Consider the following 27,916-nt stretch of genomic DNA (forward strand, 5'->3'; position numbering starts at 1 on the left):
TGCAGAAGGGAATTTTCCAGTAGCCTCGTAAGAAAAGAAAAAAAAAAAAAAAAAAAATGTGTGCTGTTGCCTGCTGAGCAGGGTGCAGTCTCCTTTGATGCTCCAGATGAGCTACGGGAGCTGTGCCTTGTTCTGTTTTACGAGGATCTGGCTGATGGCGCATGGGGTGCGTTGTCAGCAGAGACCAGATAGGACATCTTACTCAGGTCAGAGCAACACCTCATTAAGAGGATGTTTGTTTGTGACAGTAGTGAACAGCCAGACTCCAGAAGTGCCAGGTGCTTCTCATTAGAGGGGAGGGGAAAGTCTAGGGTGGACTGTCAGTATCTGACTGCATGCACAACTCATCTGGGAGTTTCTGATGTGGTAAAGCCTGTCTCCAAAGCCTGGGAGGGCCCCGCTTTTCTGAAAGGAGCGTGTTTTCCTAGCCTCTTGCCTTTCTGCATATGCTTTTCTTGATCTTTGATCCCCCCCTTGCGCACACACCACCTCTCCTCTCCTTTTCAGCAGAAGGAGCGTGGAGTTGAGTGTAGCAGACCACAGCCCGGGTACCAGTCGTATTGTGCTCCTGCAGATGCACCAGGCAGCACTGGCGAGTGGTGCAGGGTGATTGTTATACCCTGGAGCGGTCTCACATTTTTGGAATACTTAATACTTTAAAAGTTTACAAGCCTACTTGTAAGTGAAGGGCCTGCTGTCAATTATTAATCCCCCTTGCTAGTATGGTATTACTTGCTCCCAGACGGGAGCTGCGAGGCTTCGTCCTTCTGAAAGAGATGGTGTGGAGGAAGTGCCGTTGGTTTCATCTGCAGGGATTTCCCTTCTCGTTGGTTTGTCTTTCAAAATCAACACTGCCCAGAAGTACAAGAACAGCGTGCACTCCAGCCTACCCTGTACTTAAGGGGTTTGTCATGTAATTCCTTTTCCCCTGCTGTCGGTGCCCTCCAAATCGCCTGCGTGTACCACCCACGGAGACAGATGGTCTCCCTAAGCTGCTGAACAAATTTTGTGGCTGTGAAGATACTTTTATCTTCAAATGCTGCAAAAAAAATTCCACCCCCTCAACCTTTGACATCCGTTTCTTGTGGCGAATGATGAAATACAAATATTCCACAAAGGAGTGAGCTGTGTGCCCTTTGGGGGAAAGGAGGAGGCTCGCTTTTTGTTAAAAGTGCAAGAAACTGTGAATTTACAGTTCTAGTACAGCACAACCAAGTAATGTGTCCAAGAAAGCTGGAAGATAATTCCTGAGCCTACCCTGAAGGAATAAGGAGGAGTTAATAGGGAGCTGCGTGGTAGTAAAATAATTTTTTTAGTTTTTTGTTTTGTTTTGTTTTGTTTTCCCCACAAAACTGAGGGCAATATTTTTGGTTATAACTTGATTCCCCCTCCAGCACTCGATCCCCTTAAACAAACCTCTCTGCTTGAACTCCCCTTGAGCAGTTTAGGTCAAGCGGGGACCTCAGCTGACAGTTTGGGGAGAGCTGTTCCCCAGCTGACGGCAAAACAGCCTCCTGGCACAGCAGTGAGCCCCTTCGCTGTGCTATGGAGGCTGCCGACGCCAGCTTGCGCTCCTGAAGGTCCTGGTGGAGGGTCATCTGCATCCTTATTGGGGGATGGATTTTTGACGCCCAGCTCAGAACTGCGGACCGTGCCCGTTGCATCCCCAGCGTTGTCTGTAGGGTCCGCTGGGTGCTGGCTTTAAAATGAGGCATCTCTTGCTTGTGTAAAGCCTGCAGGGGTGGAGGAGGGATGCTGTGCAGGGAGGGATGGGCTGTAGTTTGAGAGCTGATACTCCTCTGTGTGCAAGGGTAGCGTCGATGCTGCCTCTTCAAGCCTGTCCATGTACGCTTGCAGGGAAGTAATGCTCCGAGGTGTTGTGAGCGGAATCCTAGAAATTGAAGCTGCTGTATTAATGCAAATGGCAAACTTCATTCCAAGTCTGGCTGGGTTAATGCCGTCCCCTGCTGGGGGTCAAGGGGTGGTCCTCTTTCCTGAGAGAGCACCCTACCAGGTTGCCTTTAGAACAAGAGCTCTGAATACTGAGGTTTCACGGCAGCAGCATCTAAATGTGAAGTCCTATTACAGCACTATAGTTTTGCTGCCAGTAGGAACTTCGAACGCTTTCTGCTTTTTCCTCGGAGTTAAAGTTGCATTTCTCAACTTCCACTTAAAACCCCCACCGCACCCTTAGTTACTTCATAACTATTAATGTAACTTGAAGAATTCCTTCTAGAGTCTAAAGGCTCTGGCCTTATTTGATGCATGGTCAGGCTTTAAATTATCTTTTGAAAAGGTAGACTCTTATAAACTTGCCATACCTGCCAGATCCTGCATTTTTATTTTCTTTTTCTTTTGAGGCTCAGACTAATCAGAGGCATAGCATACGTGTATTTTGGGAAGAAGAAATGCATCGCTGTCACAGATCATGCTACTCCCAGGGACTGGAAGTGGTAATCCAGGGTACCGTGTATTGCTGGCTGCTGCAAGGTGCCCAGGTGCTTGAGCAGGACACAAGCTCAAGTTGGAGGGTGATGGGTGCCCCAGAGCTCAGGGAAGTCTGGTATTTCATCCCTTATGTGTCTGCACTGAGTGCCTGTTTCACTCCTGCGTGCAGGGCAAGCTCATGGTCTTGTTCCCAACTCCTGTGCTCAGAAGGTAGAGCACACCTTGGTGTCATCCTGTCCACCCTGACTTGTTTGAAAGTTGCTTAAATCCTAAATATAACCTCAAATATGTAGAAACTTCTTTTAAAAGAGGTTAAGCCTTCCTCATAAATACTCAGTACAGCCCTCAATTACATAAACGTTTGATCATAGTTTCACATCACTTCTTAAACTAATGCTGCTGCAAAAAAAAAATCCTGTCAACTGTCTGATCCTTCTTCACCCCTCCCAAAGAAATCTTGTCTGGTTGCACAAGGATCTGAATGGTGAAACTGGTAATTTGTATCTCTGTTATCTGTGTAGCTTTATAGTTTGTGCGTGTGTTTTTCTTCCTGGATTATTTAGCCCAGCTCAATTTCTGCACTCTTTTTAACTACCCTTCTAGTGCTTAAGGGTTCCAAAGGCTTGTGGTGGCAGAAGAAAGGTGTGATGGGGCAGAGGGAAAGAGGGAGGACAGCGTGCTCATGTGGTGGTGATGGTTTCATTGAAAGTGGTCCTACTGCTGTCTGCGTGAGGAGATAGGTTGTGCCCATGCATTGCTGCAGTCTGCCTGCAGAGCAGGAGCAGTCCCTGGTGGTACGTGGCTCTGTCTGCAAAGGTGTACTCCTCTGCTGAGCTTGGACAAAGGGCAGCATCAAGTCCTTGCTTCTCCTCCCCTACCCAGCAGGCCTACAGGGAACCAGCTGTGGCCCAAACATGAGGGACGGGTCTCGTGTCCCAGGCCAAGTTCGTTAAAGTGCAGAGTCGGACATGGTGTACGCCATGGCAGCTTATTGTTGTGGGCTTGGTGTAGAGTCAAATTACCAGCTGTGAGATGGGACTCCCTAAATTATTGAGTTGTGTGGGTCTCCTTCCACAGGGTTCATTGGCCTCAATAGTCTGCTGAGTTATGGAGATGTTAACTGTAAGATCTACTTCAGCAGTGTCCCTAACTCTCTCAAATCAGTCATGGGCCTGTCTCGAGTTGGGTGCGGACAAGCGGAGCCTGCTTGGGCTGCTGGCAGCTGGGTGCAACACCCACAGGTGCCTGGGGAAGCCGTCTTGCCCCTTCTCTGTCAGCAGACAGACCTGTGCCTGTATCTGCCGTGCTCTGCAGGTTCATGGGGACAGCTTGGCAGCAGCTTCCTCCCATCCTCTTTTTGCTTAAGTTGACCCCTTTGTGCTCTTCTCTCGCTGCCCTCCTTCCCAACCTGACAGTTTGCTCAACAGATAAAGGAGGCCTTTCACAGCTTTGGTTTTGCTTCAATGTGAGCAGATGGTAGTTGCTTGGGGTTTGTTTTTTTTTTTTTTTTCTAAATAAGCAAGTTTGTATTCTCAGTAGCTCCCTTGAGGATACCCCATCACTTTGCAAAACCATGGCATGGAGGCAGACTGCTTGGTGTGCTGGCAGTGCCCTTGGAAAACCCATTCCTGATCTCTAGCGTGTGGATCCCAGTAGCCGCTGCTTTCCAGATACAATTCAACTACTGCTGAGGGTGCTGGGTTGAGCTTGTGGTGGGGATGTCTGGCCAGGTGTTGGTTCGGTTCACTGTGGGTGGCTGGGACGTGGTGGGTACGTGGCCAGGCATGGGCAGCTCCTTTGCTCTCATCTGTTTTTCTCTGTGTTGGAGCAGACCCTGGGGCAATGAGGTGCTGGTAGCAAGGGTTTGCTCTCTGTCTGATGAGAAGGTAGAGCCTTCCCCTGTTTGAATGTGTTATATATGATCAAAGGGAAGAGTATGTCTAGTTTGAGAGCTGTTGGGGCATCTGCCTGTGGTTATTGGTGTCTGAGGAACTTGTTGAAATCCAGCCCAAGCTGTTAGTGCCTGAAAGCTGCTGTTGTCCACTGGCTAATCTGTGAGCTGTACCGTTTGGATTTAGTGGTTCTGCTAGGTATCTGCCTTGTAAGTGCTTGAAAACAACATCCCCCCCCACACACAGGCTGTTCGTCTTGGAGAGGCGGTCCTGGCGTAGGAGGATGCGAGTGGTTTGCTTTGGAGCCTGCTCTCCTGGCAGCTGTCTCCATCAGCCTTCTGGGGGAGAGGTTTGTCGCGCCACGTGCTCAGGCGTTCACAAGCTGCTCTTTCAGACGCGGCCCTGAAGCTGCTCTTGTTGTACGCTCGCGTACCCGTCCCAGTGGATGGGCTGAGGTAATCGGTGCAACGTCCCTTTGCCACATGCCAACAAACTCCCCTTTGCTGTTCTGTGAGGGGGCTGGAAGGCAGCCTTTCTGGTTACCTAGGCTGACCCCTTGCAGTAAGGCATCTGAGGATTGGCGTACAGCGGACCTGGGAAGAAGCTTGAGCTCAGCAAGGGCTTAAGTCTTCCTTTTCTTGTGAAAAGAGTCTCCTGCCCCCGATAGGAAGTTCTTCTGGTACTCCAGGACCTTCGTTGTTTCTAACACTCATGTTGGGATTTTGCAGTTTATTTCTTAATTTCGTTTTCTATCTGTTGAATATGATGTATTCATCATATTCATGAGGGTAACAAGCATCCCTATGGTCTTTGCCTCCTTTGGCGCTGTATACCATGAAATGAGATGTTCACTGTGTTACCGAAGAAGAGAAGTATGGTGCGGTCACAGTATCTGACCTCAACACAGTGACTGTCTTTTTGCTGGTAAACCGTATTATTATACCTTTCAGACCACTCTTCGAGTGAGAGGATTGTGCTTTCCTCTTCCTCACGACGTATTACCACTAGTGTCTTGGGGTTTTGTCCTAGTTAATTATACTAGCTGCCACCTCCAGCTATTGGATGTGGAAGCAAGGGCAGTGCAGCTGTTGGGAAAGCATTCATTGAAATTTGAAGTTCTACCAATAAAGGTGACTGGGAAAAACATTCAGCCCATGTGCTGGTACCCTGAAGACCAGTTAACTTCCTGAAGTATCAAGCTGGAAAGCTTCTCAGAAGGAGAATTGCAATGGGAGCATGCCTGTGGGTTTACTGGTGTTTTATAGCTGCTTGCTAAAACGTAGCGCTCTGTACTTCTGTGGCAACATCTTCTTAGTACAGGCCTGGGAATACTTTTATAGGGTTCTTCAGGGAGGCTTAAATAAGTAGCTTGTTTAGGTCGTATGACATAAAGGAGTGGATTTTTTTTTTTCCTAAAGTTTGGTTATACCCTCCTGTAAAATCCTGTATTTTAAAAGCTCCTGTTTCCATACTTACAGCTTCTCTTCCAAATAAAAAGATTAGAACATAGCAGCGACATCAGTAGTAGACTTGCATGGGTCCTTTCCTTTTTTATCCATGCTAGAGGGTTTTCGCTAGGCTGCTATTGAAGAAAACAAGCAAAAAAAAACCCAACTTGAAAATGAATCCTGCTCTCCCCTTCTCATTCAGAAAATCTGTACATTGAAATCCCTTCTGCATCAGCAGTGAACTACTGTATTGCACAACTGGTGTGTTAATTCAGCTTTTTGTCTCACAAAATATGAGACTTGGTGTAGAGCATGTGTGTTGGAGGGCACTGTATCTTGGACTATGCAGGGCAGAAAAAGGGGATATCTGTGGCTAGAAACCCGGCTGATGCTCTCCTAAAACTTACAATATTCATGTGACAGTTGTTCAGATGTCCAGCCTTGAGGGGCACAGACACAGACTTCAGTTCCTGTTCTTTTATTTTTTACTTCTTTTTAAAAAAGGCTGGGAGGGGACAGAACAGATGGGGACTGGTTGCTGCAAACCGTGGGATGAACCCTCTGTGTGTGTGTGTTTAGGCTCCATATATATTGCACCATTCACAGATGGATGTTTGCTTCCTTGGGGGCATCAGCCATGCTGCCATCACAGTGACAACCTGTTACTACACTGAGGTGTCCTTCCCTTCCCCAATAAAGGCTTGACCTTGCAGATTCTCTTCCCTGCCTGTCCAAATACCAGCAGTCAGGTATCTAAAACAAACTGGCTGCGTCTTGGTCGCCTGGTGCTGGTTCCAGGGAGGGCAAGGATTGCGCTTGCCTGCCTTAGCTGAGTGAAGACTTCAGTTGTGGCTGTCTGACAAGAAAACGTGGTTTTCCTGTTCCTAGGGGCTGCGGTCTTGTTCTTTTGACTCTACCAGACTGAAATGCTGTTGTAGTTACAACGATCAAAAGGCATTTTTCTGCTCTGCTTGTTTGGCCACAGCTGCAGGAGGAGTTCCTTGTCTTGGCATCTCTTGCTGAGATCTGACTCCATCTCTGTTTACCGGAGAGGACAAAAGTGTAGCTGAGGCAGTGGTGCTACTGCCAGCACTGCAAAGTGCTTCTGCGCAACCTCAGCCCTCTTGGGAGCCTTGCATCAAGGTGCTGCTTGGGAAAGACGGCGAGTACCAAATCCCTCCTCCTCCGCCAGCTGCCAGGAGATGGCCCCTGGCACAGCCGTGCCTCCCGGGGAGCATCTTCCTGGGCAACCTGCTACACCCCTACCTATGGTTGGCAGAGTGGGGTAGCAAGTCTGGGTAGAGGATGGCAGAAATACCGTCTGTAACTGTTTTCGGCAGGGCTGTTGGTGTGGGAAGCTTTTTTAATTTCAGTTGTCTATTTCCAGTTTTATTTCCAAGGCTTCGGTCCTGGTGACTGCTTGGGAAGAGCAGCTAAGCGAGGTGAAGGACCAGGAACTCAAGCCTCAGCTCTGCGCCTCGCAAAAGAGTATGTGAAGGAAAGGGGTTTTTGGGGAGGGAGAAGCGATTGTAGGGTGCTTCTGGGAAGGCACAGAAGCTTTCTGAGCCTGTTGGGTGTGAGATGAGAGCAGCGCTAGAGAGTAAGAAGTGCTGTGGATGAGTAGCTCAGCACTTCAGGAGACCTCAGCTTCTCTTGCAGTAGATAAGCTTGATGCAGTTGTAGGCTGGAGACAACACATAAGGCAAAGCTGGCTCTGCGTGGAAGGTTGCTGTGTGCAATCCTTGCTCAGCTCCTCTTTCAGGCGCCAAAGCCTCCCAACTGGCTGTGGCATGTATTTCGTGTGCCCAGAGACCTCGGCTTGTTTTGATGCTGTGTCTGTTTTGGAGAACGTTTAAAAAAAAAAAAAAAAGTTGTTTGGAGGAGAGGAGTCTGTGTTGGGAACCATTTGATTAAATAGCCCTAGGCTTCCTCAGCCCTCAATTAGCACAGCCGTGATCAGACCTCTCTGAGTATCCCTGTGGATTTTGGGTGCGTGGCTCACCCTAAGCTCTGGTGCTGCAGGATTTGCATCCGTAGCAAGGTAAGGAAGTGGGCGCTCTGGTAGCAAGCGGCTCTTTTCTGGATGTGCATTTATATCCGTACCTGTTGGAAAAGTGTGGGGCATTGCTCTGCCTTCAGTGACGAGCAGTGTCTGGCTGATGGTTGGTATAGTACCGTGACAAGTGACATTTCTAGCTTACAGGAAAGCTTGAAACTGCTAAAGCCATGTGAATGATGGCTGCTGCAGTCGGTTGGGTTTGACCCTAGTGTGTCCAATGGCAACTTTGAGCGTAGAGGTGTGGCTTCAATCCCTTTTTCCCCCCCCTCCTTATTTTCTTTTTCGCTAACCCTTTCCCACCACTTGAGAAAAGTCAAAACCATTTTTCTAGAAGCCGGCAGGGCCCAAAGCCGGTGTTTTGATTATATAAACAGGCTTCTTTCCTTGTGCTGTGCTTCAGTATAGCACTGGCTTGTTTTCTTGGAAATCCTCTAAAAAAGCCAAATTCAGTGTTGGTGTAGCTATGTCACAGAAAGCAAATGCAAAGCCAAAATGGCCTCTGAGCTACAGAGTATGGCAAGATCTCAAATATCGAAATCCTGCGTAGCAGCAAGTATTCAGGCAAAACTGTTCCTGACTTACCTTTAGAGGGGAGAAAAAAAAAAATTGGCAATAGTTGCTGCCTTTGTGTCACATAGTCCCCTCCTCCACTTCCTTGGATGCCCTGTAAAAGTTAATTCATTGCTGTTTGCAAAGGACTGTGTTTCTCTGCTGCCAAATGCCACTGAGGTGCCCCGTGCTTCTGTTGGATTTGCTTGTTTGCTTTCCTTGTTGGCAGCGTGCTGTGACATGGCCTTCTTCAGGGTAGTAATAATAATAATAATTTAAAAAAGCAGAACAAAACACATCAACCCTCCAACCACACAAAATGCAAAGCAACAAAGCAGAGAGCCTTACCAATATTGCCTACAAGGAAAACTGGGTTTACAGTCGGTCACTGGCCTGTGCAAGAGTTGGTGGTTTGTTTTTTTGGGTTTTTTTTTTTGTCGTGTTATAGGTTTTCTGAGTCTGAACTGTTGCATGGAAATGCTTTTTGTGTCCCGATAGGCTTTTCTGTGTGCCGGTAGTTTGTCACAACGCCTGAAATATATTGGTGTGCCGGACCCGCTTTGTGTAGGACGTGAGGAGGATCCTCGCTCTGACCCTCTGCGAGCAGGCAATTAAGCATTGAGACTCGCTGTTCGTTTTCTTCCTGCCCCTCCCCATTCTTTTATAAAGCCGTAAATGCAAGGAAAGCCGGAGTTTGCTGAAGCGCGGGGTGAGTGAATGCAGTGACCGACATGGTGGTGGTGATCTCCTCCCGAGACGCTTCTGCGAGGAAACAGCCTCCGAATGCGGGCTCCCGGGAAGACTGCCAGTTTCCATTCCCATCGGAGCTGGCGTGTTGGGTGGAGAGGAGGCTTTGCTGCGGCCACCTCGCCTTGCTCGCCAGGCAGCCAGAGGGTCTGCCTTGCAGCAGAAAGTCCCGGAAAACTGAATTTCTGCTGGGAGGAGGCAGCAGGATTCCTTAGTGTTTCGCAGCCCTGAGGAACGAGCAGGAGCAAAGCTCTGGGTGTTTGATTGCTTCCAGTTACCCTCCTGCTTGCACACTGTATTGCACAAGTGTGTTGGGTCCCTTTCTGCCAGGCTTGTGACGGCTGTGCCTGTTCTGGGGGGGGTGGTGGTTCTTGTTGCTTTACAGCTCCCGCATGGGGCAGGGCTGGCCGTCCTGCGCTGCGCAGGGTGAGGCTTCCCCTTGATGTGGGTGAAGAGGTTGAGCAACACAGCCCAGAAGGCTCTGATTCAGCCTTCTCCTCACTCTTGCTAATTACGGTGACCCTTCTAATTTTCTTGTACGCAGCATCTTCTCTTTAATATTTTTTTTTTTTTTACCCCTTTTAAAAGAGAATTTTAAGGGTTGCAGTCCAGCAGTCTTCCTAACCTGGCATGCTTAGGGTGGACTACACGGGAGACTGAATGGGCTGGTAGAAATTTAGGAAACTGATGTTTAATTACAGTTCTCTCCCTTTAGAGCAGATCTTCTGTGTGATTGGGGTATCTCTTGTGCAGGACTGAGCCTATGCTGGATTTGCATCAGCAAAAAATAGCTGGGCTTTAATTTTCAGGGCAATGATGCTTGCTTATTGCAATGTAAAAGCTTTATAGCGTTTGGATTTTGGGTGCGTGTGCCAATGAATTGGTGGGCTAGTGTAGGTTATTTAGTGAGGGGATGGAAGGGGTAGTGGGTGGGGAAAGCTGTCGTCCTGATGCTAACGTTCTGTGTGGGGTCCAGGGAAAACGCGTATGTATTAAAATAAATGATTCTGTCCTGTGAAGCATTGTGCTTTGTCCTAATAGAGCTAGTTGGTCAGTGGAGCACCTTCCAAACATCTCCACTGCTGGGATGGAAGTCCCAACGCTGCCTGAAATGAGCGCAGTGTACTAGCAGAGTATAACTCTGTTCATTTTTATCTTCTCGTTTTCAGTTGATCCTAGTTTTCCAAATGTTGCGTTTTGAGATGAAACTATGGAGTTTTACCTTCCTGGGAACTGGACATGGAAAAACTCGTTCATATTTGAATGTAGTCGGAAGGGGGAATATGTGCTGCCGCCACATGGCTTCTTTTATGAAATTTTGGTTCTAAGCTGCAGCAAACTCACGGTAGAAATCAAAAGATTGGCAGGGAGAAATAAACCGGCTTTCACTTCTTCTGTGTCAGCACCTACACGTGTGTGGCAGTGGGTCAGTCTCTACTACTTCATTAAAGGAAGATTATTTCCTTGATTAAATAGTGGCTTTTAATTCCATATCAGTAGCTGAGTGCTTAAGTAGAGTTGCTTTTAACAAACCTGATATGAGGAGATAGGAAGGACTGACGCCTGAAAAGTAAAGCTTCTTTAAGATGCTCTACCTTGATGCAAAAGACCCCACTAAACAGTGCTCAAGGTGGAATTTGCTTCAAAAGCTAAATTCATCATCTTAAAGGTACAAAGCTAGTGAAATACATGGCGCTGTACTGTAATACTGACTGATGAAGGTACACAGTGAACAAGTCTGGGTTTGTTCTTCTTTCTCAGAATCTCGTGAATGGGCTGGCATCTACGCTTAATTCAGTGATCGGTGGGGGGGGGCAGCTGGAGAATGAGGATGGCAGAAGGGTGTGTGTGTGTTTAAATTACTGGGGTGTGATGCAAAAGTTTAATATTAGCACAAGGCACAGGAACATTTAAATTGCTCCTCTGGGAGTGCGCATTGAATTGGTGGTAGTGCTGAGAATTGAATTTAGGTCTTAATTTGTTCATGTCTTATTTTCCCACGTTACCATCCTTGTAATGTTTTCTTCCTATGTTGTAACATGTGTGAGAATACTTGGTTGCTTTCCTTAGGAGAGGCTTTGTTGGTAAGTGTGAACTTTACAATTAACTGGCAACAAATGTGTTGGCAGTTCCCTTGTAATTTTTGTGGGTTCAAAATGAATTTAAAGCGTGGGTTCTTGGCAAACTCCAGCTGACTGAATCGGTGATCTTGGCGATTTGCTGAGAATACTACAGCCAGCCGGACGTAGTGCCATGCCGGGGCACAGAGCCGGAGCAACGTGGGGAGAACTATGTCCTAGATCCCGCACGTGTGCTGGCATTTTTAAATACCATAGCTCTGGCTTGTTTTGAAATACAGTCCTATTTGTTAGTAGCAGTGCCTACAGACATCTGTCTCGCTGTTGTCAAAATGATTGCAAAGGAAGATACCTCTGGGTTGAGCCTTTCCTGCTGCTGGCGCGTGTGCTGTTTTGCTCCCGTGTGTCATTATTTTATGGAGCGGCATCCCTTCAAAGGGAGGGAGGGAGCGCCACTGCTCCTTATTCTGTCCCTTGCCTGGGATTTAACAAGCAGCAGCAGCAGCAGCACTCCTCAGGCAGCGATCTTATCTTGCTGTGAAAGCTGAAGAGATTGGGCTCTTGTCAGTGCTGGGATGGAGGAGACCTGAGGAGCTGCGAGGTGTGGCTGGAAATGACTCAAAGGGAAAAGCAGCCATCCTGAGCCAGTCCCTCCATCCTGAGCCAGCCGGCTACAGCAAAACCAGCGTGGTGCTGCGGTCTTCAGCCTGGGCAAAGACTCTGCTTTGCAGCTATCGTACCGCCGAGGAGGGCTGAGCTCTTCTTCTGCAGTTTCCCATGCTGCGGGCAGCCTGGGCGCTTCTGGTTGTGCTGCCCTTGTTTAGGGATTCCCTGTCATCCGCTCACTGAGGTGAGGGCAGACACGTTTATCTTGCATCTCAGATGAAATGTTAGTCCCAGAGAGAGTAATTAATATTCTGCACATTGCCTAATGCCGTGGGCGTGGCAGCCCGTTCCAAATAATGTGACTGTTTCTTCTTTTTTTTTTTAAATGAAACAAAAGAACTTGTTGCATTTTGGGGGGGTTTGTCTTACGTTTTTGGTTTTGTTTTGTTTTTTTTTCTTTTCTCCCTAGCATCCAGCGAGCTGCACTGGTGGTTCTGGAAAATTACTACAAAGATTTCACAGTCTACAACCCAGCCTTGTTAACAGCCTCCAAATCCCGTGCAGCCAAGCACATGGCTGGCCTGAAAGTCTACAATGTTGATGGTAGGTGAGGTGAAATGTAGGCTCTGAGACTGGGTGGGATGGGGAAGGGCTGGGTTGGCTTTATGCTTTGTTATGCACACATTCTCACCTTCTTGCTTTGCCAAATCCTTGTCTCTTGCTGGAAATCTTCCTAACGGTGCTGAGTTTGCCGGTTCCAGATGACTTTACAGATGTGTTGAGCCCACAATGAAGGTTTTGTCTTCGCCAGGTGAAACGGCCAAGGTTCTGGTCAGGCTTAATTATTATGTGGCTTGACAAGCACTTCTCAGCACCGCTGCTTGTTTTAGGCAGCCTCTGCTTTTTGTCACCCTTGGGTCATCTCCTTGGTTGTGCTAGTACAATAAACACAACTTTTAACCTAAATGAGTTCCTCAGCCATTTACTGTGCCTCTTCCACAGGCAGCCTTCAGGAAAGTGAAGGAGGTTGATACCAATGTGGGAAGAAGCAGCAGCCTTAGCAGTAAATTAGCTATGCCTGGCTTATGCATGGCCATGCTTCCAAGTCATCGTGACGCTAAGCAGTTCATGGAAATTCAGAGACAGATAACTATCCCCCTTGAGCTTTGCCATTCTGCAAACCTGTTTCAAATTTTTGGGCTCTGTAGAGGTCTGTGGGAGGATGGCTGGGTGGATCCCTGTGGACGCTCAAAGCAGTGAAAACTGGACTTAATCATTTGACACTCTTAAACCCTATCAGTGAAAGCTAGGCGTGATAAGCAGGCATGATAAACGTGGGAAAACATGAGACATGATTGGTTTGCGTTCAACAAAGCTCCAGTGCCTTATGGGTTTTCTTAATTTTTTTTTTTTTTTGCATTGTTGGTGACTTCAGAAATTTTAAAGACCTTATTCTAAGCATTTCCCTAAACCTGATCCAGCACTCCCGAGTCTGTAAAATTAATTGGAGGTCCCTGTCCTGACAGGGGAAGGGGTGAGTGGAAGCAGGGGTGAGGGAGAGGGGCAGCCTTGCTCATTGTGTGTCCCCCGCTGCCCTGGAGTGAGGAAGCTCTCAGGTGGGAGAGAATGAGATGAGTTGAAGAGGGCAAGCAAACAGACTTGCCCTGCGCTCCCTAGAGGTGAAATCTTCCATTCCAGCTGCTCGCTCTCAATGAGGCCTGGTGTGTGGAAAGTGAGGGCTTCCCAATCCCACAGGTGTCAGCACACCATTCACACCCAGCGGCCCCACCAGGCTGGCTGCAGGGTGTGACATTCTGTTTAGTAGCTGGCTTGTCTTCTCAAGAGATGCTGCAGCATCTCTTCAGGAGGTGGCAGGGTCCCTGCCCCTGCAGCACCTGCTGGGATCTTGGGACTCCCAAGCTCGGAGGAAAAATTGCCAGTCTGGTAGTGTTAGTGGCTTAGGAGCTGCTAGCTCACAAAACTTTGTTGTAAGAGAAGGAACCAGAAGTAAGCTCCAGATGTGGCTGACAGGCCTTTCTAAGTGTCAAGCTCATGAGCCTGCCAGGGCCTGAAAACTTGTGCCTTCCCTTCTGGAGCAGTACCAGTTCCCTGGGCTGTTCCTTGTGCAATGCCGCTGCCTTTGTGGATGTGGAAATCTCAGGCTTAGAGGCATGTCCTTAAGAAGATTCCCATCCATTTTATGAAGTGGAGCATAGTTCTGGCTGCAGCTTACGTTGGCATCCTGACAGTCTCTTACACCCTCCATGTGAAAAGACAGTAATGCTATTAAGGCAGCCTAATTTGTTGGCAGCTTTCGTATTTGATACTGGAGTAGCCAGGAAGGAGAAACATCTTGCAGTAATCTCTCTTATACGGAATGGCGAGGCTCACCTTCAAAACCAGGATTTTCATCACCAGGCATAGTCAACAAGTCCAATTGCAGTTCTAACCCAAATTTGGGAGCTAGTGTCTCCCTTGAGTCATATCCTCCATTTCAGGGCTGTCAAACAGTGTCTGAAGCGTTTAGACTCTTAAGAAGCTGTCTGTGTGAATGCTCGTCCTTCCCACTGCTGAGCTTCAGGCTTCTGTCTTGGAATCTGGTTTGTGCTTTTTAAGAAAAAATGAACAAGTTGCCCTTGGATGAGCAGAACAATTTTAAGCATGTCTGTGCAATTGATTGGCCTTGACCACTGCCACTTGAGAGCGTGGGCTTTCAGAGCAGTTAGTCAGAAAAGCAGCTCTTGGTGGTTTGGAGACTGTCCTAGATTTCTCCTTTGTCCCTCTGGTTAGACCCACCTCTATCTTCTATCTAGATAAACAGGTTGGTAGACTCTTCTGGAGTGACTTTTTTTTTTTTTTTTTCCTCCCCTCTCTGCCCAACCAGCCAGAGAAGTGAGCTTCATGGGGGAACCGCAGAACCTACTACTGCATTTTAGGGTCACTAGTTAAGGTCCTGTAGCAGACAGCTCTGTCGCTTGTCCAGGTGCAGCTTCCCTGTTCCGGTAGGTGTGTAGGATCCGTTAACAGCAACAGAAATGCTAATGGCAGGTACTTCTCTGAGAGCCTTGAGGAGCTACTACGAATATAGTCCCCAGCCTACCCTGTTGCAGGACTGCTGCTCTGACAGCATCTGCCCTTCTGGAAAACCCTATGCTTTTTCTAAAGGTGACCCCGCTGCCTCTGCATCCTGTTTGTCCTCTCTGCGTGTAACTGTCTGGAGCTTGGCTTTCATTCGTTCATCTTCATGTCTCTTGATGTTCTTGTGTTTGTCTTTCTCCCCTTTCCAACTCCTCCCTTCTCGTGCTCTCACACTGTCTTGTTGCTGAAATGCGGTGTGTGCCAGCTGCCTTTGCCTTCAAACTGAAAACGTATATAATGGGTGGTAAGTTGCATCCTTGGCATGTACACCTCACCTCTGCCTTTGTGTACGTTGCGTGAGATCCTTCATCCCAACTAACTTCCCTCATCCACAAGCCAAAGCCCCCTCTGCAAGCCTGTGCTGTCTAGCAAGGTTTCTGTTAGAGCTCCTGAGGACCTGGGAAGGGTTTGTAGCCTTGGCTGGGAAGGCTGGAGCCGCACAGCACTTGTGACAGATGCTGTGGGGTGCTGGTCTGTCCCAGCCCCATTCCTGTGGCATTAATGCCACCTTTCTTGTCTGCATCTTGCTTGTCCTCATCTCTCAAAGGCCCAGGTAACAATGCTTCAGGGCAGTCCCGTGCCATGATTGCAGCCGCAGCCCGTCGCCGGGACTCCAGTCACAACGAACTCTACTATGAAGAGGCCGACCACGAGCGCCGAGTGAAAAAACGCCGTGCAAGGTAAAAATGTTCCTTCCCAGGTGCCACTCCTTGGTGCTGCAAGACTCAGTCGCATGGGGCTTGACGAGGCGGGGGACACCCATGGTTAAGGGCTGGGGGTTGGCTGTAAATCTGTCACAGCAAAGAAGCATACGAAACCCAGATGCACAAGGGACAGTGACAGCTTGCAACTGGAATTATCTGAAGAACGTGCATAAAGCGGAGCTCATGTATATTATGCCGGATAAGCTAATGGCAATGTCACGGATTAGGGAGCAGTCCAGTGCTTGACAAATCTGTAGTTACTTACTGTAGGAAATCCCATTATTTCCCCCATGCCCAGGCTTGTCGTCTCAGCACAAGTAATCCAGGGGCAGGATCGGTGGAGCACTTGGTGTTGCCTGTTCATGGGCAAGGAGAATATTTGTGTTTGCAGACTACTAAAAGGGGCAGTTTTCCCTTTTCAGGGGCTTGGGGAGGAAAGGCTTGACCAGAACTGGTTGCATTTTATTTTGGAACACAGGTATGTTTCCTGCCAGTCGCACATGGGCTGCAGAGTTGATGCTTTGTTGAGGTGACCTGCGATAGTGCCTCTGTTTGCTCTGGAGCCTAATTACAGTTTGTAGTTAACGTACCTAACAGTTTGAGGCAAGTTGCTTACAGGCAGGCACCCCTGAACTGAGCTGTGTTTGGAAGGAATGTGCCGTAACTGGAAGGAGCTGTCTTGTTTTGTGTTTTCTTTTGGCAGTTTATATTTCATCAGGAAAGTGCTGGCACAGTGTCTCCCCCCATAGCCTGCTCCGGTCTGACCTGTGCTCCATAGCCGTTGTCTTTTGGGCTCTCTTCCAGCCTTGGAGCAATAGGAAACTAAACGTTCCTTTCCATGCAGTGTAGCATCGTAACTCGCGCACAGCTCCCTTGGTTGCCGAGTTTGGTTAGAACAGCTGCTTAGTCAGAGGAAAATCATCAGTCACTAGAGGACCAGGCCAGATGTTTCAAAGGAGAAAGGTCAGAGCGGCAACAAAAAGACGTGAGGAGATTAGAAACTGATTTCCACCCCCCACGTCTCCCAAGCCGAATTAAACAAAATGGGCAGGGATGAGGGCTTCTCATGCTGTTCCTCATATAGAGTCTGAATGCAGTATGCTATACCTCTGCTGGTCGTGACGCAGCTTCCCCTGGCTTTAAGATGCTTTGGGTGTTTAGGGCAGTGTGGACAGTAGTTGTTGACTTGAGTGGAAATTTAGTGTGAAACAAGTCCTGTCTGGAGGGCTAAAAGAGTTTTATTGGGTGGCTCTTCCACTATCATTGCTTTCTCCTCACTTACTGCAGCGTAGCCCCTCGCTTGTTCCTTAGTCCTTAGATGCTTGCAAGTGTCGTTTGGCATCTGTTTGCCTTCCTATGGTGCGGTCTTAGTGTTTGCTCACCTGTGCCAACAGGGGAATGGTTTGCAGAGGATGTCTGTAGCTTCAGTGTTAGGAGTGAAGGCGGGAGTGGAGGGGTGCAGAACAATCATTCGGTGGCACAAGGTCTGTACCCAGGTGGTGTAAATCGGAGCGGATGGCAGCTTCTGAGCACAGAGAGTCACGGAGCAGTCTGTGTCCTGGGTCATGCTAGGCTATAGCCAGCCCCTTCCTCACTGCTTGCCCGTCCTTACGCTTCATGCTGCAGTACTGTATGCTGGAACCGTTGTTTTCAGAGACGTGCATTAAACCCAAGGGCAGCTGTGTCTTGTTTAACTCATGTAGCTGATGTTTATGCTGTGTTGGCAGAACCAAGTACGACACTCAGGCTTTTAAAGTCTTAATCCTGTTTTATGGCCCTCAGTTGCTGGACGGCTTGGGCAAGGAAAGAAAAGCTGCTGTCTGCCTCTCAGACTGTCAGTAGAGAAGATTTTATGTAAATGGTGTGATGGCAGGCAGTGAGTCAGTGGCAGAGATGGGAATAGGAGCTTGTAAATCCTGACTCCTAGGCTCTGCCTTAACCACAGATCCATCCTACCTCTCTTGTTGTGACTCTTTCTGTGCTGGTTTTCCTTCTGCAGGCTTGTGGTTGCAGTAGAGGAGGCTTTCACTCACATCAAACGCCTCCAGGCAGAGGAACAGCAGAAAGCTCCAGGAGAGATGATGGACCCCCGAGAAGCAGCCCAGGCAATCTTTCCCTCCATGGCAAGAGCTCTGCAGAAGTACCTTCGCACCACCCGCCAGCAACAGTACCACAGCATGGAGAGCATCTTGCAACACTTGTCCTTCTGCATCACCAATAACATGACACCAAAGGTAATGCTTTCTCTAACATTGGTGCAGGAAGGAGGGAGAAAGGGATGGCACATCTGTGTGTACATGCAGAACAGAAAATTGTCAGGGGAGGTGAGCAGAGGTTTTTACGGTTGCTCTCTGTGATATGATCAGTGCATTGTAGGTTGTATCAGGTCTTAAAAGGAAGTAATGTTTCCTCTACATCATCATCTGTCTCTTTCTATTTGAAAGTGCCTATGAGATAATTGTTCTCGTATCCAGTTCAGCAGAGGGAGTACCAAAGAAGTGTCCAAGACTCCAGTCTCCTGTTCCTGGAGTCACAGGATGTTCTCCCAGCTGGCTCACAGTAGCAGCATGATGACATGATGCAGATGGCAACCTGCAAAGGACCTTCCCCCCCCACCCCTCTACAGTGCTGCATTTTGGACCGCTTCTTAGAGCATTTCTAATTTATGGGCCACTTGCTCAAATGTCAGTTTGCTGCTTCGCACCTTGACTGTGACTGTTGACTTGCAGACACAGGGAGGGACTGAATGATGAGGGAAACGGGTCACACGATCTCCCTCCCACTCTCCACCTTCACCTCCAAGAACACCCCACAATCCTAGAGAAGGGTTAGAAATGCAAGAATTTACTACCGGGCATTTACCCAGGACTTTACTACGCTAAGAGCATAAATGCTGTCAAGAGATGGGGCTTAGCACCGTCTTACTGGGATCCACCTGGGACCTCACCCTGGTATGCAGGGGGGAGTTCTGCTGCCATTTAGACTGCAAAGGAGACTTTAAAACTCAAGCGACATCAAACGGCGCTCTCTGTTCTGCTTTCAGTTTTGCAGCCTCAGTCAGGCTGCAAACATGGAAACCTCTGCTTTCCACCTCTAGGTTGGCCTGAAGAAAGGAAGGCCACCTGTCCCACCTGCCTTTCTGGGACTGCAATTTTGGGATGGGTTATGGGACTGGTGGGGGAGAAATGTCCTCTGCTCTACTGAGCTGCTGCTGGGTGGCAGTGCTGACAGCAGAAGTTGGGGCCATAACTTTGCAAGCTTGCTGGGATGGATTGAAAGAGGATCTCCTGCTGGTTGTGTCTGCTCCTGGAGTCTGAAAAGCTGGGACGGATTAGGGAGAGGATGTCTCCTGAAGCACGGATGCTGAAGCCATTTGCAGCATGGCAAGCCCGTGCGCATGGAGCTGTGCCTGGGAATGGGAAGAGAGCATTGACACAGAGTAAGTTGCAGGGCCAGCACTAACGCGTGTGCCTCTCTTGGCAGGCATTCCTGGAGCGTTACCTCAACCCGGGCCCAACCCTCCAGTACGACAGGGATCGCTGGTTCTCCAAGCAGTGGACGCTTGTCAGTGAGGAAGCGGTCACAAGCGGGTTACAAGACGGCATTGTTTTTGTCCTCAAGTGCTTGGACTTCAGCCTTGTTGTTAATGTGAAGAAAATCCCCTTCATCAAACTCTCGGAAGAGTTCATAGACCCTAAATCTCATAAATTTGTCCTCCGCTTACAGTCTGAGACTTCAGTCTAAGGGATTTTGAGGGTGGGTTGTTTGGGGATTTTTATTTTTTTTTCAATATTGTGCTTTTGGGTTTAATTTCCCCAATGCTGACTGAAACTGGCAGATGATGGACCAGTAATATTTGACCATCTGCACTTTATTTGGAAAGGGGAGGGGGGAGTTGGGTTATCTTATCTAGAAAGAAATATCTTAAGAGGCGACAGGGTGACTTGGCTCAGTTAGCTCAGCCTTGGAGACAGAACAGATTTTTTTTCTTACCCCCCCCCCACCTTTCTAGGCATACTGTAAATCTCACGCTCTCTCTCCGCACGATTGCAACATCGGTATTTTTGCTGGAGCGCTGCCTTACGCCATGCGCACGCCTGCGCTTTTGTGTCTCTGCTTTTGCGACCTGTCGCTGTCTTTGAGAGCGCGTCGCTCACCTCTCCGCACTAGAAACCTGCCTTGCACAGGGGGAGTTTTTTTTGGTCCCTGTTCGCTTTGGGAGGAGAGGGCATCAAAGAACGGGTGCGAGAGGGCTGCTTCTGTGAGCCACCTGTTCTGGAGACTGAAGACTTTTATTCTTTTCCTCCTCTCTGTGTGCCCTCTTCTGTCAGTGCTGGACCTGTACGAGAGTAGCGGGGTGTGTTTTTTCTCTCTGTGTCTCTGAAGCTGTTTGTCTTGAACTGGATCAGCCCATCTTGCAGCGCTTCTGTTTCTTTAATTTTATTTTTTGTTTTTACTAGTGCTTTTTAGTGAAACTGTTCTGCGTGGCACAGCTCCCTGTTATCTCTCACCTGCTTCCCTCTCTCCTGTTTGCCCGCATCTGTGTCGGGCACTCCCAGGGCTCCCTGTTTCTGCCCCCTGCTGCCTGGCTTTCCCAATGTGTTCCTCTAGTCACAGTCCCCTCGGGGTCTGCCTTACCGCCAGTTCCTTTTGCACCTGCAAGGGCTGCGTATTTGCACTGGGACAGGGTAGGTGGGTACCTGGCTCCTCCTCAGATAAATCACAGACCCTCCCTATGTCTGACGGCCTCTTTGAGGGGAAGGGGGGTGCAGGTAGGAATGCGCCTCTCCCTCTCCAGCTGGCGTCAAGTGCATCTGGAGGAAAGAAGGGGAAAAGCACTTCCCTCCTTGAGGAGAGGAGCCAGGGAAGGGCTGATCTTTGCCACGTGCACTTGCTTTGGAGAACTGCTGTGCTTGGGAAACACTGCAGTGTGTCCTTCCCCACCATACGCCTTCAGCTATAGCTAAGAAATACCAAACTACGTCTGAATGTTGAAAATCTGCCTGCCTTTCTTGGGCTTTCTGTACTGCAGGACTTTCTGCTCAGTGCCGGGACCTGCTCCTGTGAGGGTTGTGTAGGTCTTAGATTGCAGTTTGGTTTGTAAGGCCACCTTTGCCTATCGGTGCAGCTTTCGTGTATGACTTTTGTTGTCTGAAGTTTGCAGAGTTTTGAAAGGTTTGCTTTTAATGATGACCCTAAAGTGATATCTGAAGTCAGATTGCCAGCACAGGGCATCGTGTGACTCTGGAGCCATCTCCAAGGCTGGCAGGGACCTGCCTTCAGGCAGGTTTCTCCAAGAAACCCCCCTGCTCTGGTGGTGGTAAATTTGCGTGCGTGCATGCAAACGCTAGATTCATTCTCCCCCTGCCCCCACCCCCTGAGTCTTTTGCCTTGCAAATATCTCTGTCAGGCAGGATCTGACCTGCCCTCCATACAGATGTCTTAACGCAGAAGGTCCCAGTTCAGCAAGGTACGTTAGCCAGTGCCTTTCGCTGCCAGGGTGCATCATCTTCCGAGGGGAGTTGTGACAGCCCTTCCCATCCCCTTTGGCCTTCCCCAGGCCTTCCCTGGGCTCCTTCACCAGCTTGTGGGGCTGCCCCCCACTCCCACCAGTGCGAGGTGGCCTGGCTAAGAGCAGGGAGTGGTGCTCTGCCGGTCCTGCATGGCATGGCTGGTGTGGGCTGACGGTGCCCACCACGAGCCAGTGGGAGGGAGCAGCCACCTTAAGCAGGGATGCAGGGGACAGGGCAGGGGGTCCGACCTCTTCCACCTTCAGCAGCAATGGAGCTGCGTGTCCAACAGCACCTGCAAATAGTCCTCTTGGGATCAGGGGAGCACCCTGGTGAGTGAGGGTCCAAAGTGGTGATTCGCCATCCAAGTGACACCTGCAGTCTCCTGCACCTTTCTTACAAGTGTGTGGTAGTCACCTGGATCCTGTCTTCTCCATGTAATGTGCCAGACATGGTTGTGAAGAAACCAGATGGCACGGTACGTGGTGGGATCAGTCCCTTAAAGGATGGGAAGCAGGTGGAGTTTTCCCTTCTTTAAACTTAGTGTTTGGGTTTCTTTCTAGGTCAGGCTTTCTGGGAGTCCATATGGGGACTCATTTATTGACTGTGGCCTTTGCAGTATTTTATTTTTCAAAAAATAGATTATTTTATTCCCTCCTTGTGGGGGGGGGAGGGAAGGGGAGCGTATAGCATATCACACTTGGCTCTCCTAAAGATGCCTGTCTCTGGCTTTTATGATGTGCATAACCAGCAAGGTGGGAGAGACGGGGAGTAGCTTGGGAGACTATGGAGTGCTTATACCTGTGTGGAGGCTACTGCCTGTGGCTGAATTGGCTCATTTCTGTGAAGCCAGAACAAGAACCACCTCGCCAGGGGCTTGGGTGTGCCATGTGCATGAGAGCACCTTGTCTCTGACACCTGCAAAACTTCCTTACTTTCCCAGGATTTCCTTTCCTTTTCCTTCCCCGACAAGGGTGGTTTTCTGTCAGTATCTGCTCAGGAAACTCATGTCTTAATTGCGTTGAATCCTTAAACACATGGACAACCAGACAGAAGCGGCACGTGCTCGCTCTGCGTCTGCTTCCTCATCTGTGTGCTGTGGTTCAGCGCTGCCTTTTCTGCCTGCTGCCGAGAAGGATACCTTCAGTGGGGGCCATCTCCTACATTAAATGCTCTTCCCTGTGTCAGCAGCGTGGGTGCTTTGCCTGATGAAATCCGAAGGAGAGGACTTGGCCTCTCAAACCACCTCTTTAGAGATAAACCTTAGGGGTGAGGACGGACTCAAAGGGGAAATTGGGACTCCTGAGTATTCCCTGGTTTTGTTGGGGGTTTTAATGACATTTTTATTTTAGGGGGGGGGGGTCTCTCTTATTTCCCCTTGCCACGCAAAATCAGGGGACCGCCGTCATACCTACCTCACTGGGGTGTTGTGGGGCTAAACTCCCAACTTGTCATCAAGTGCTTTGAGATCCACAGATGGATCTGTGGCATCTATAGGAATTCAGACTCTTCATAAAAATACTGAGCAGTGGGAGCAGGCTGGTTTGTTTAACTCTGTTTATAGCCAGCTAATGAGTAAGAATCGAGTCACAGGGAATGAAGCTCTGATCCAAAATCCTGCAGTCCTTACTTCTGCAGAGCTTGCCAAGAGCTGAGCATAAATAAGGCTTGTAGGGTTTGCCAGCCAAGTGCAGGCTGTTTTCCTCCGAATGCCTCTCCTATCCTGCACTGTCTCCTTGCACATATTCTCCCTCCTCTCTCCCAGCCTTGGATGCTCATACCTGGCTGGGAATTGTTGGGGGTTTGTTTTGGTTTTGTTTGGTTTTTGGTTTTGTTTTGTTTTTTTTTTTTTTAGAATTCAAGTGGTTTATAAGATAACCCTGTTTGTGGTGAAGTGGACAGTGTCCTCCTTAGATATCATTGCACTGGACATCCTTGATTAAAGGTGCCGTGTTGCCTAGCCAGGAGTGGTGTTGCCCCACTCCTATCTTCCACATTTGGCGTTTTTCCTATGACTCTCAAATATGCTGCTTGGATACTTTAAAGGCTTTGGTTTTTAGCTCTCAGATTTGTTACAGCCTAAATGCAAAACCATGCTGAGATGTTCCAAAACCAGATGCAGCTAAGACTTTCAACTGTTACAGAGCAGATGGAAGTGGCTGTGGGTTCCCACGAAGGCTGGCTTTCTCTTTCATAGCTAAAGAGTGAAAGATTCAGACTTCTTACAGCTTTTAGGAGTTTAGGGGTGGATATCAGACCCTTATACCTTTCCAGCCTTCTAACTGGGGCTGTGTGAAGGTTATTAGCACACCTCCTAGCCCCTCATTGTCATGTGGCTGCAGTGCTCGGAGAAGCGTGAGCATTTTAGCGCTCCTCTCAATAGCATGCGTGTGGTCCCTCAGCGAGTCCCTGTGGTCAGCTTGGGGAGGTGGGGGGGCTGCTTGCAACTACCAGTTTTTCACCCTGTGGAGGTGAGACGTTGCCACCCACCCACCCCTGTAGGCAGCAGGGCAGCTGGGGTGGGATGGACGCGCATGGAAAGGGTGGTGTGATGCAGCTTGCTTGCAGAGCAAGGCCAGCTTCTGCTTCCGGCGTTGTCTTGGGTGCCTTCAAGAGCGATTCCCCCACGGAAGGAGGATATTGCAGAGAAAGGCGGATCTGATTTCAGCCTCTGCTATAGCTATTTTTTTGACTTCTGCCTCTAAAAGTTTTCCTTCCAGCCACTTCAGTCACTCCAGCTCCCATCCTCCCCTTCCCCTGTTTTTCCCTGAAGTTCCCTAGTGAGGCAGAGCAAATATCCACTGGGATGGGAGGTGCTGGGGCTACAGCTTGGAGCTTGGGGGCAGCTCATGATAAGGCGCGAATTTAGGGGAGCTCTGAACAAATCGGAGCCTCTTAACCTTTTCCTTTGGGATGGGAATCTCCATGCAAAGCCTTGGGAATCGGCTGTTGCCAAGTATGCCAAAAGCTGTGGGGAAGCAGTTTCTGAAGCTGGCCCTGCATAAGTAGCTTTTAAAAGTCTTGTTTGAGATGTGCTCGCTTCCAACACTTGCTGCTGAGGAAAATGGAAAGATCCCTACCGTGCTAAACGTGGAAACCTGTTCAAGCCAATTTCATCTTGCTTACCAAAACTTGTAAATCTGCCCTTTTCAAAGGTAAAACAAAACTCTTGCAGTCTTTTGCAAAAATGCCGTAGTCTGGTCCCAGGCTCTGCTCTTCAGTTGCCCTCGGTTCTGCCCTGCCGTGTGAGAGGTTTCACGAGACCTGTTCATGCGCAGACGTCTGTTTCCTCGTTCAGCTTGTGTGTCTGTGTGCTTTTTCCCTGATAGATGTGTGCATTGTACATGGCTAAAGCCTCAAGCCAGGCTTGGTGGTTCAGTGTTTTAAACTGTGTTAAGAAGGAAGCGCTTTTGGGATTGAGCTGCTGGGTGGTGGTTGGTTTTGGTTGTTTTGTTTTGTTTTGTTTTTTTTTTTAAAAAAAAAATAAATTAAACCCCCTGCAAATTTCTCTTCTCCTAAAAGAAATGGCTTTGGGCCATGAAGTCTCCTACAGGAATATGCATCCTCCTGTGTCCAGGCTGCTGCCTCCGATAGATGATGACCAAAAGTTGCCGTTTCCGACAGCTGCTCTGTGACGGGAGGCGGATCGCTTTGGGGTACTCCTGAGCTGGGTTCCCGCAGCACCAGCGGTATGGCTGGCATCGTCCGCCCCTCCGCATCCCTCCAAGAGACTACTTTTTTATCCCTGTACCATACCGAAGCCCTGTGGGCAACCATCCCTGCCCGGGGTGTGCTCTGCCGAGAGAGGGAATCCTTCCCTCTGGACGCTTCCCGGGCACCTCTCACCAGCGCTAACGAAGCTTGGGGGTATCTGTCTATCTCCTGCGTGCACTGGGGGGGATGCTGTGGCTCGCTACCTGCACAGGCGTTAACTGTGAAGGAATCTTACACTCTTCTGTGCCTGTTTCTTTTGATTCAGCGTTACCGTGTCTTGGGGAAGGGGGTGGGAGCGAATGCCCTTCCCTCACCTTCTTTTAATCACTGTGTAATACTCTTTTTCTACACAAACTCTGTTATAGTAAGATGGGTTTTGCCAAGGTTTTCTAATTAATAGACGCTAACCAGCATTTCTTTCTCCGCCCCCTCCCCCCCCTCTTTGCACATGTGACTTTAACTGCAAGGGTACATGGTCTTTCTGTTCTTTTCTAATTGTGAACTTAAGCAAATTCCTGGTGTCTGTGACATTAATGCACTGTGGGTCTAGCCTAGTAACTTGTTCTGTTCCAAGCTGGGTTCTCTTAAGTTATAGCTGGATGGGGTTTTGTTGTTTTTAAACTGAAACATAAAACCGTTTTACACTTTGCATATTTTGTACAGTAAAATTCTGGAAATAAACTGAAACCAGATTCGATTGTCCCACTCCTTCCTCTTATCCTTTCAGACAAAAAGAGGCAAAAAAAAAAAAAAAAAAAAAGAAATGGCCTTCAAGCATTCCTTAACGGTGGCTGGGAGGGGCCCTGCAAACATGTGGCTTAACCTCTTTGAAGGCTGTCTTTTTGTCACCCTCCTTCTAGACCTTTCTGATCTGCCCTGCCACAGTAAAATGCAAACTCATTTATCACTCCTGAAGAAAGACTGGCTTTGAACACCTGAAATCTCAAACGATGGGGAGCAAATGCAGCTGGGGGGCGGGGGGGGGGTGCCATGACTGGAGTGGGAACAGGTTTTTCTGCCTCCTGTCTTCCCTCCTCGTTCGCACATGAATTATGAAGTGCCGGATTCGTGGCAAAGTTCCTTATTTGGAGCTGGCAGGGAGGACGAGTGGCGAGAGGAGGAAAAGCCAGTGCTCCTTGTTTGCGTGGACGCCAGCCTGCCTTCTGCTCTAACGTCGTGCGGGGATCTCGCCCCAGCAGCGCCCGTGGGTGTGGCTCTCCCCACCTCCCCTTTCCGTCACCAGCATGCCCAGAGCTGGGAAAAACCGACAGCCGTGTCCGAGGAAACATGGAAGCAGCCTTTCCGAGGCTGTCTTTGGTACCCCCTCTTCAGGAAAGCCCCTTTTAATGGGGAGTACCTGGCCTCTGGCTCGGCAGAGCTTCTCTGTAGCTTTGCTGGAAAAATCCACAGGATGCTGCTGGGTGGTGGAAAAAAAATAATACAATGCAACAGTTGTGGAGATAAGCAGCACACGTATAAACGCTGATGGAGAGAAACGTCCACGTGGGTAATTCTCTGCTTGGGGAGGGGGGGAGGAGATGGATGTTTTTAGGCTACAGAGCACTGAACTAAAGCCCGGGAGGAAGCAGGAAGGGTGGGATGGCCATGTGCTCCGTCCTGCCTCCTGCCCTCCCGTGATCTCTCTGCTTTTGATCTGTCCCCCTCATCCTGCTGGTGCTTTGGCAGTGCCCAGCCCTGGGCTGTTTGCAGTGCAGCTCCTGAAGGTGGGCAGGGAGAGGAAATAACGCCGCTGCCGCCCTGCGGAGCCTGCCGTGGGTGCGCAGCCATTGCTGGTCCCCTCCTGCCCCTCGGAGGAAGACCTGACTTGCCAGACTGGAGCTGTGCGGGTAAAAACACTGTGGGAGCCGGCTGCAGGTGTGTAAGAAGCAGGAATTTGGCACAGACAAGATAATGGGCTCGTCCTAGGCTCTTAGCCTTGAGAGTTGTGTCTTTACATGCGAGTTCATCACGCTCTGTTTCGTTTGTGGCTTAACGCTGATACCGAATCAACACCCGATCGCTGCCGTTTGTGGCACTTTCTCTCCTGCTGCGGGTTGTGGAAGCTGATGGAAGGAACAGGCTTTGCTAGAGGGACCAGTTCCCCGGGCCTTCGCCCAGAGCTCAGGTATCTGAATCATAAGGGGCTGTGGCACGTAGCTCAGCAGAAATTAGAGCTGAGGGTGCTGTTCTGGTTTGGCCAAGTCTTCTGCTGAAATTGCAGGGGTCTTGGAGGTGCGAGGGAGCCTCAGGTGCAACGTTGGGTTAAGCGTTACCAACCCAAGCCTTTGACAGAAAGGGGATGCAGCAATGCTTGGAGGGACTTGGTGTGCTGAACCTTCTGCCTGAGGGAGGCAGCAGCCTGGGGTCACTTGGGAAGGAGAGGACTGTCCTGCAGTGCCCTTGCCAGCCGTGAGGGCACAAGGCTGCAGCCACCTCAAGACAGCAAAGCTACAGCCACCAGGGCAGATAAATGTATTTGATGCTGGGCAGGGCTCAGGGATGAAGTGTGGCTTCATACGAAATACGATCAATTGACCCCAGTAGGTGACAGAACCAGGCTTCGCAGTTACGGACAGTCAGAAGACATCAGCTTTGGAGAATTCCGTGGGGAGATACGGGGCAAAGAGGCTGCATGCAGTCAGGCTATAACAAATGGGTTAAGAAAGGAATTTGCCACCTTAGGCGACTGGCCCCAGAGCCTTGAGTGAAGCACTAGCAACACCTCACCGTACAATACTGTTAGCTGAATTAGTAGTTCAATAAAACATCTGACTGTCGAGGTGGGCAGGGCTTCAAGCCCCAAAACAGCTTCTCCCACTGCTGTGTACTGGCTCTGCTGTCCCAGCCCCGGACCTGAACTGCTGGGAGCTACAGGGAGAAACTGGATTTGAGGGCTTCCAGGGAAAGTATGTGCGGCAAGCTGGGGGGGGGGGGGGGGCGGGCTGGAGCTCGGGGCAGGTGGGGTGGGTGCAAGGGGAAGGGGGTTTCTCAGCAGGACGTGGTGTCTCACAACAGTGCACAGG

The 27,916-nt window shown here is 49.4% G+C and overlaps 1 protein-coding gene across 2 annotated transcripts in view; it reads left to right on the forward strand.

The window, feature by feature from the left end:
* Positions 1-25,768, forward strand: part of VANGL1 (VANGL planar cell polarity protein 1) — a 46,487-nt gene extending 20,719 nt beyond the window's left edge. For both annotated transcript variants that reach the window (XM_063351665.1, XM_063351656.1), the window contains 5 exons: positions 12,297-12,430; positions 15,513-15,645; positions 17,669-17,903; positions 19,153-19,425; positions 24,702-25,768. In XM_063351665.1, the coding sequence (XP_063207735.1) occupies positions 12,297-12,430; positions 15,513-15,645; positions 17,669-17,903; positions 19,153-19,413 (763 nt within the window). In that variant the 3' untranslated portion in view covers positions 19,414-19,425; positions 24,702-25,768. The remainder of the gene's footprint in view (positions 1-12,296; positions 12,431-15,512; positions 15,646-17,668; positions 17,904-19,152; positions 19,426-24,701) is intronic.
* Positions 25,769-27,916: the final 2,148 nt, after the last annotated feature.

This window comes from Chroicocephalus ridibundus, chromosome 1 (assembly GCF_963924245.1).
Source record: "Chroicocephalus ridibundus chromosome 1, bChrRid1.1, whole genome shotgun sequence".
In the NCBI taxonomy this organism is placed as follows: Eukaryota; Metazoa; Chordata; class Aves; order Charadriiformes; family Laridae; genus Chroicocephalus; species Chroicocephalus ridibundus.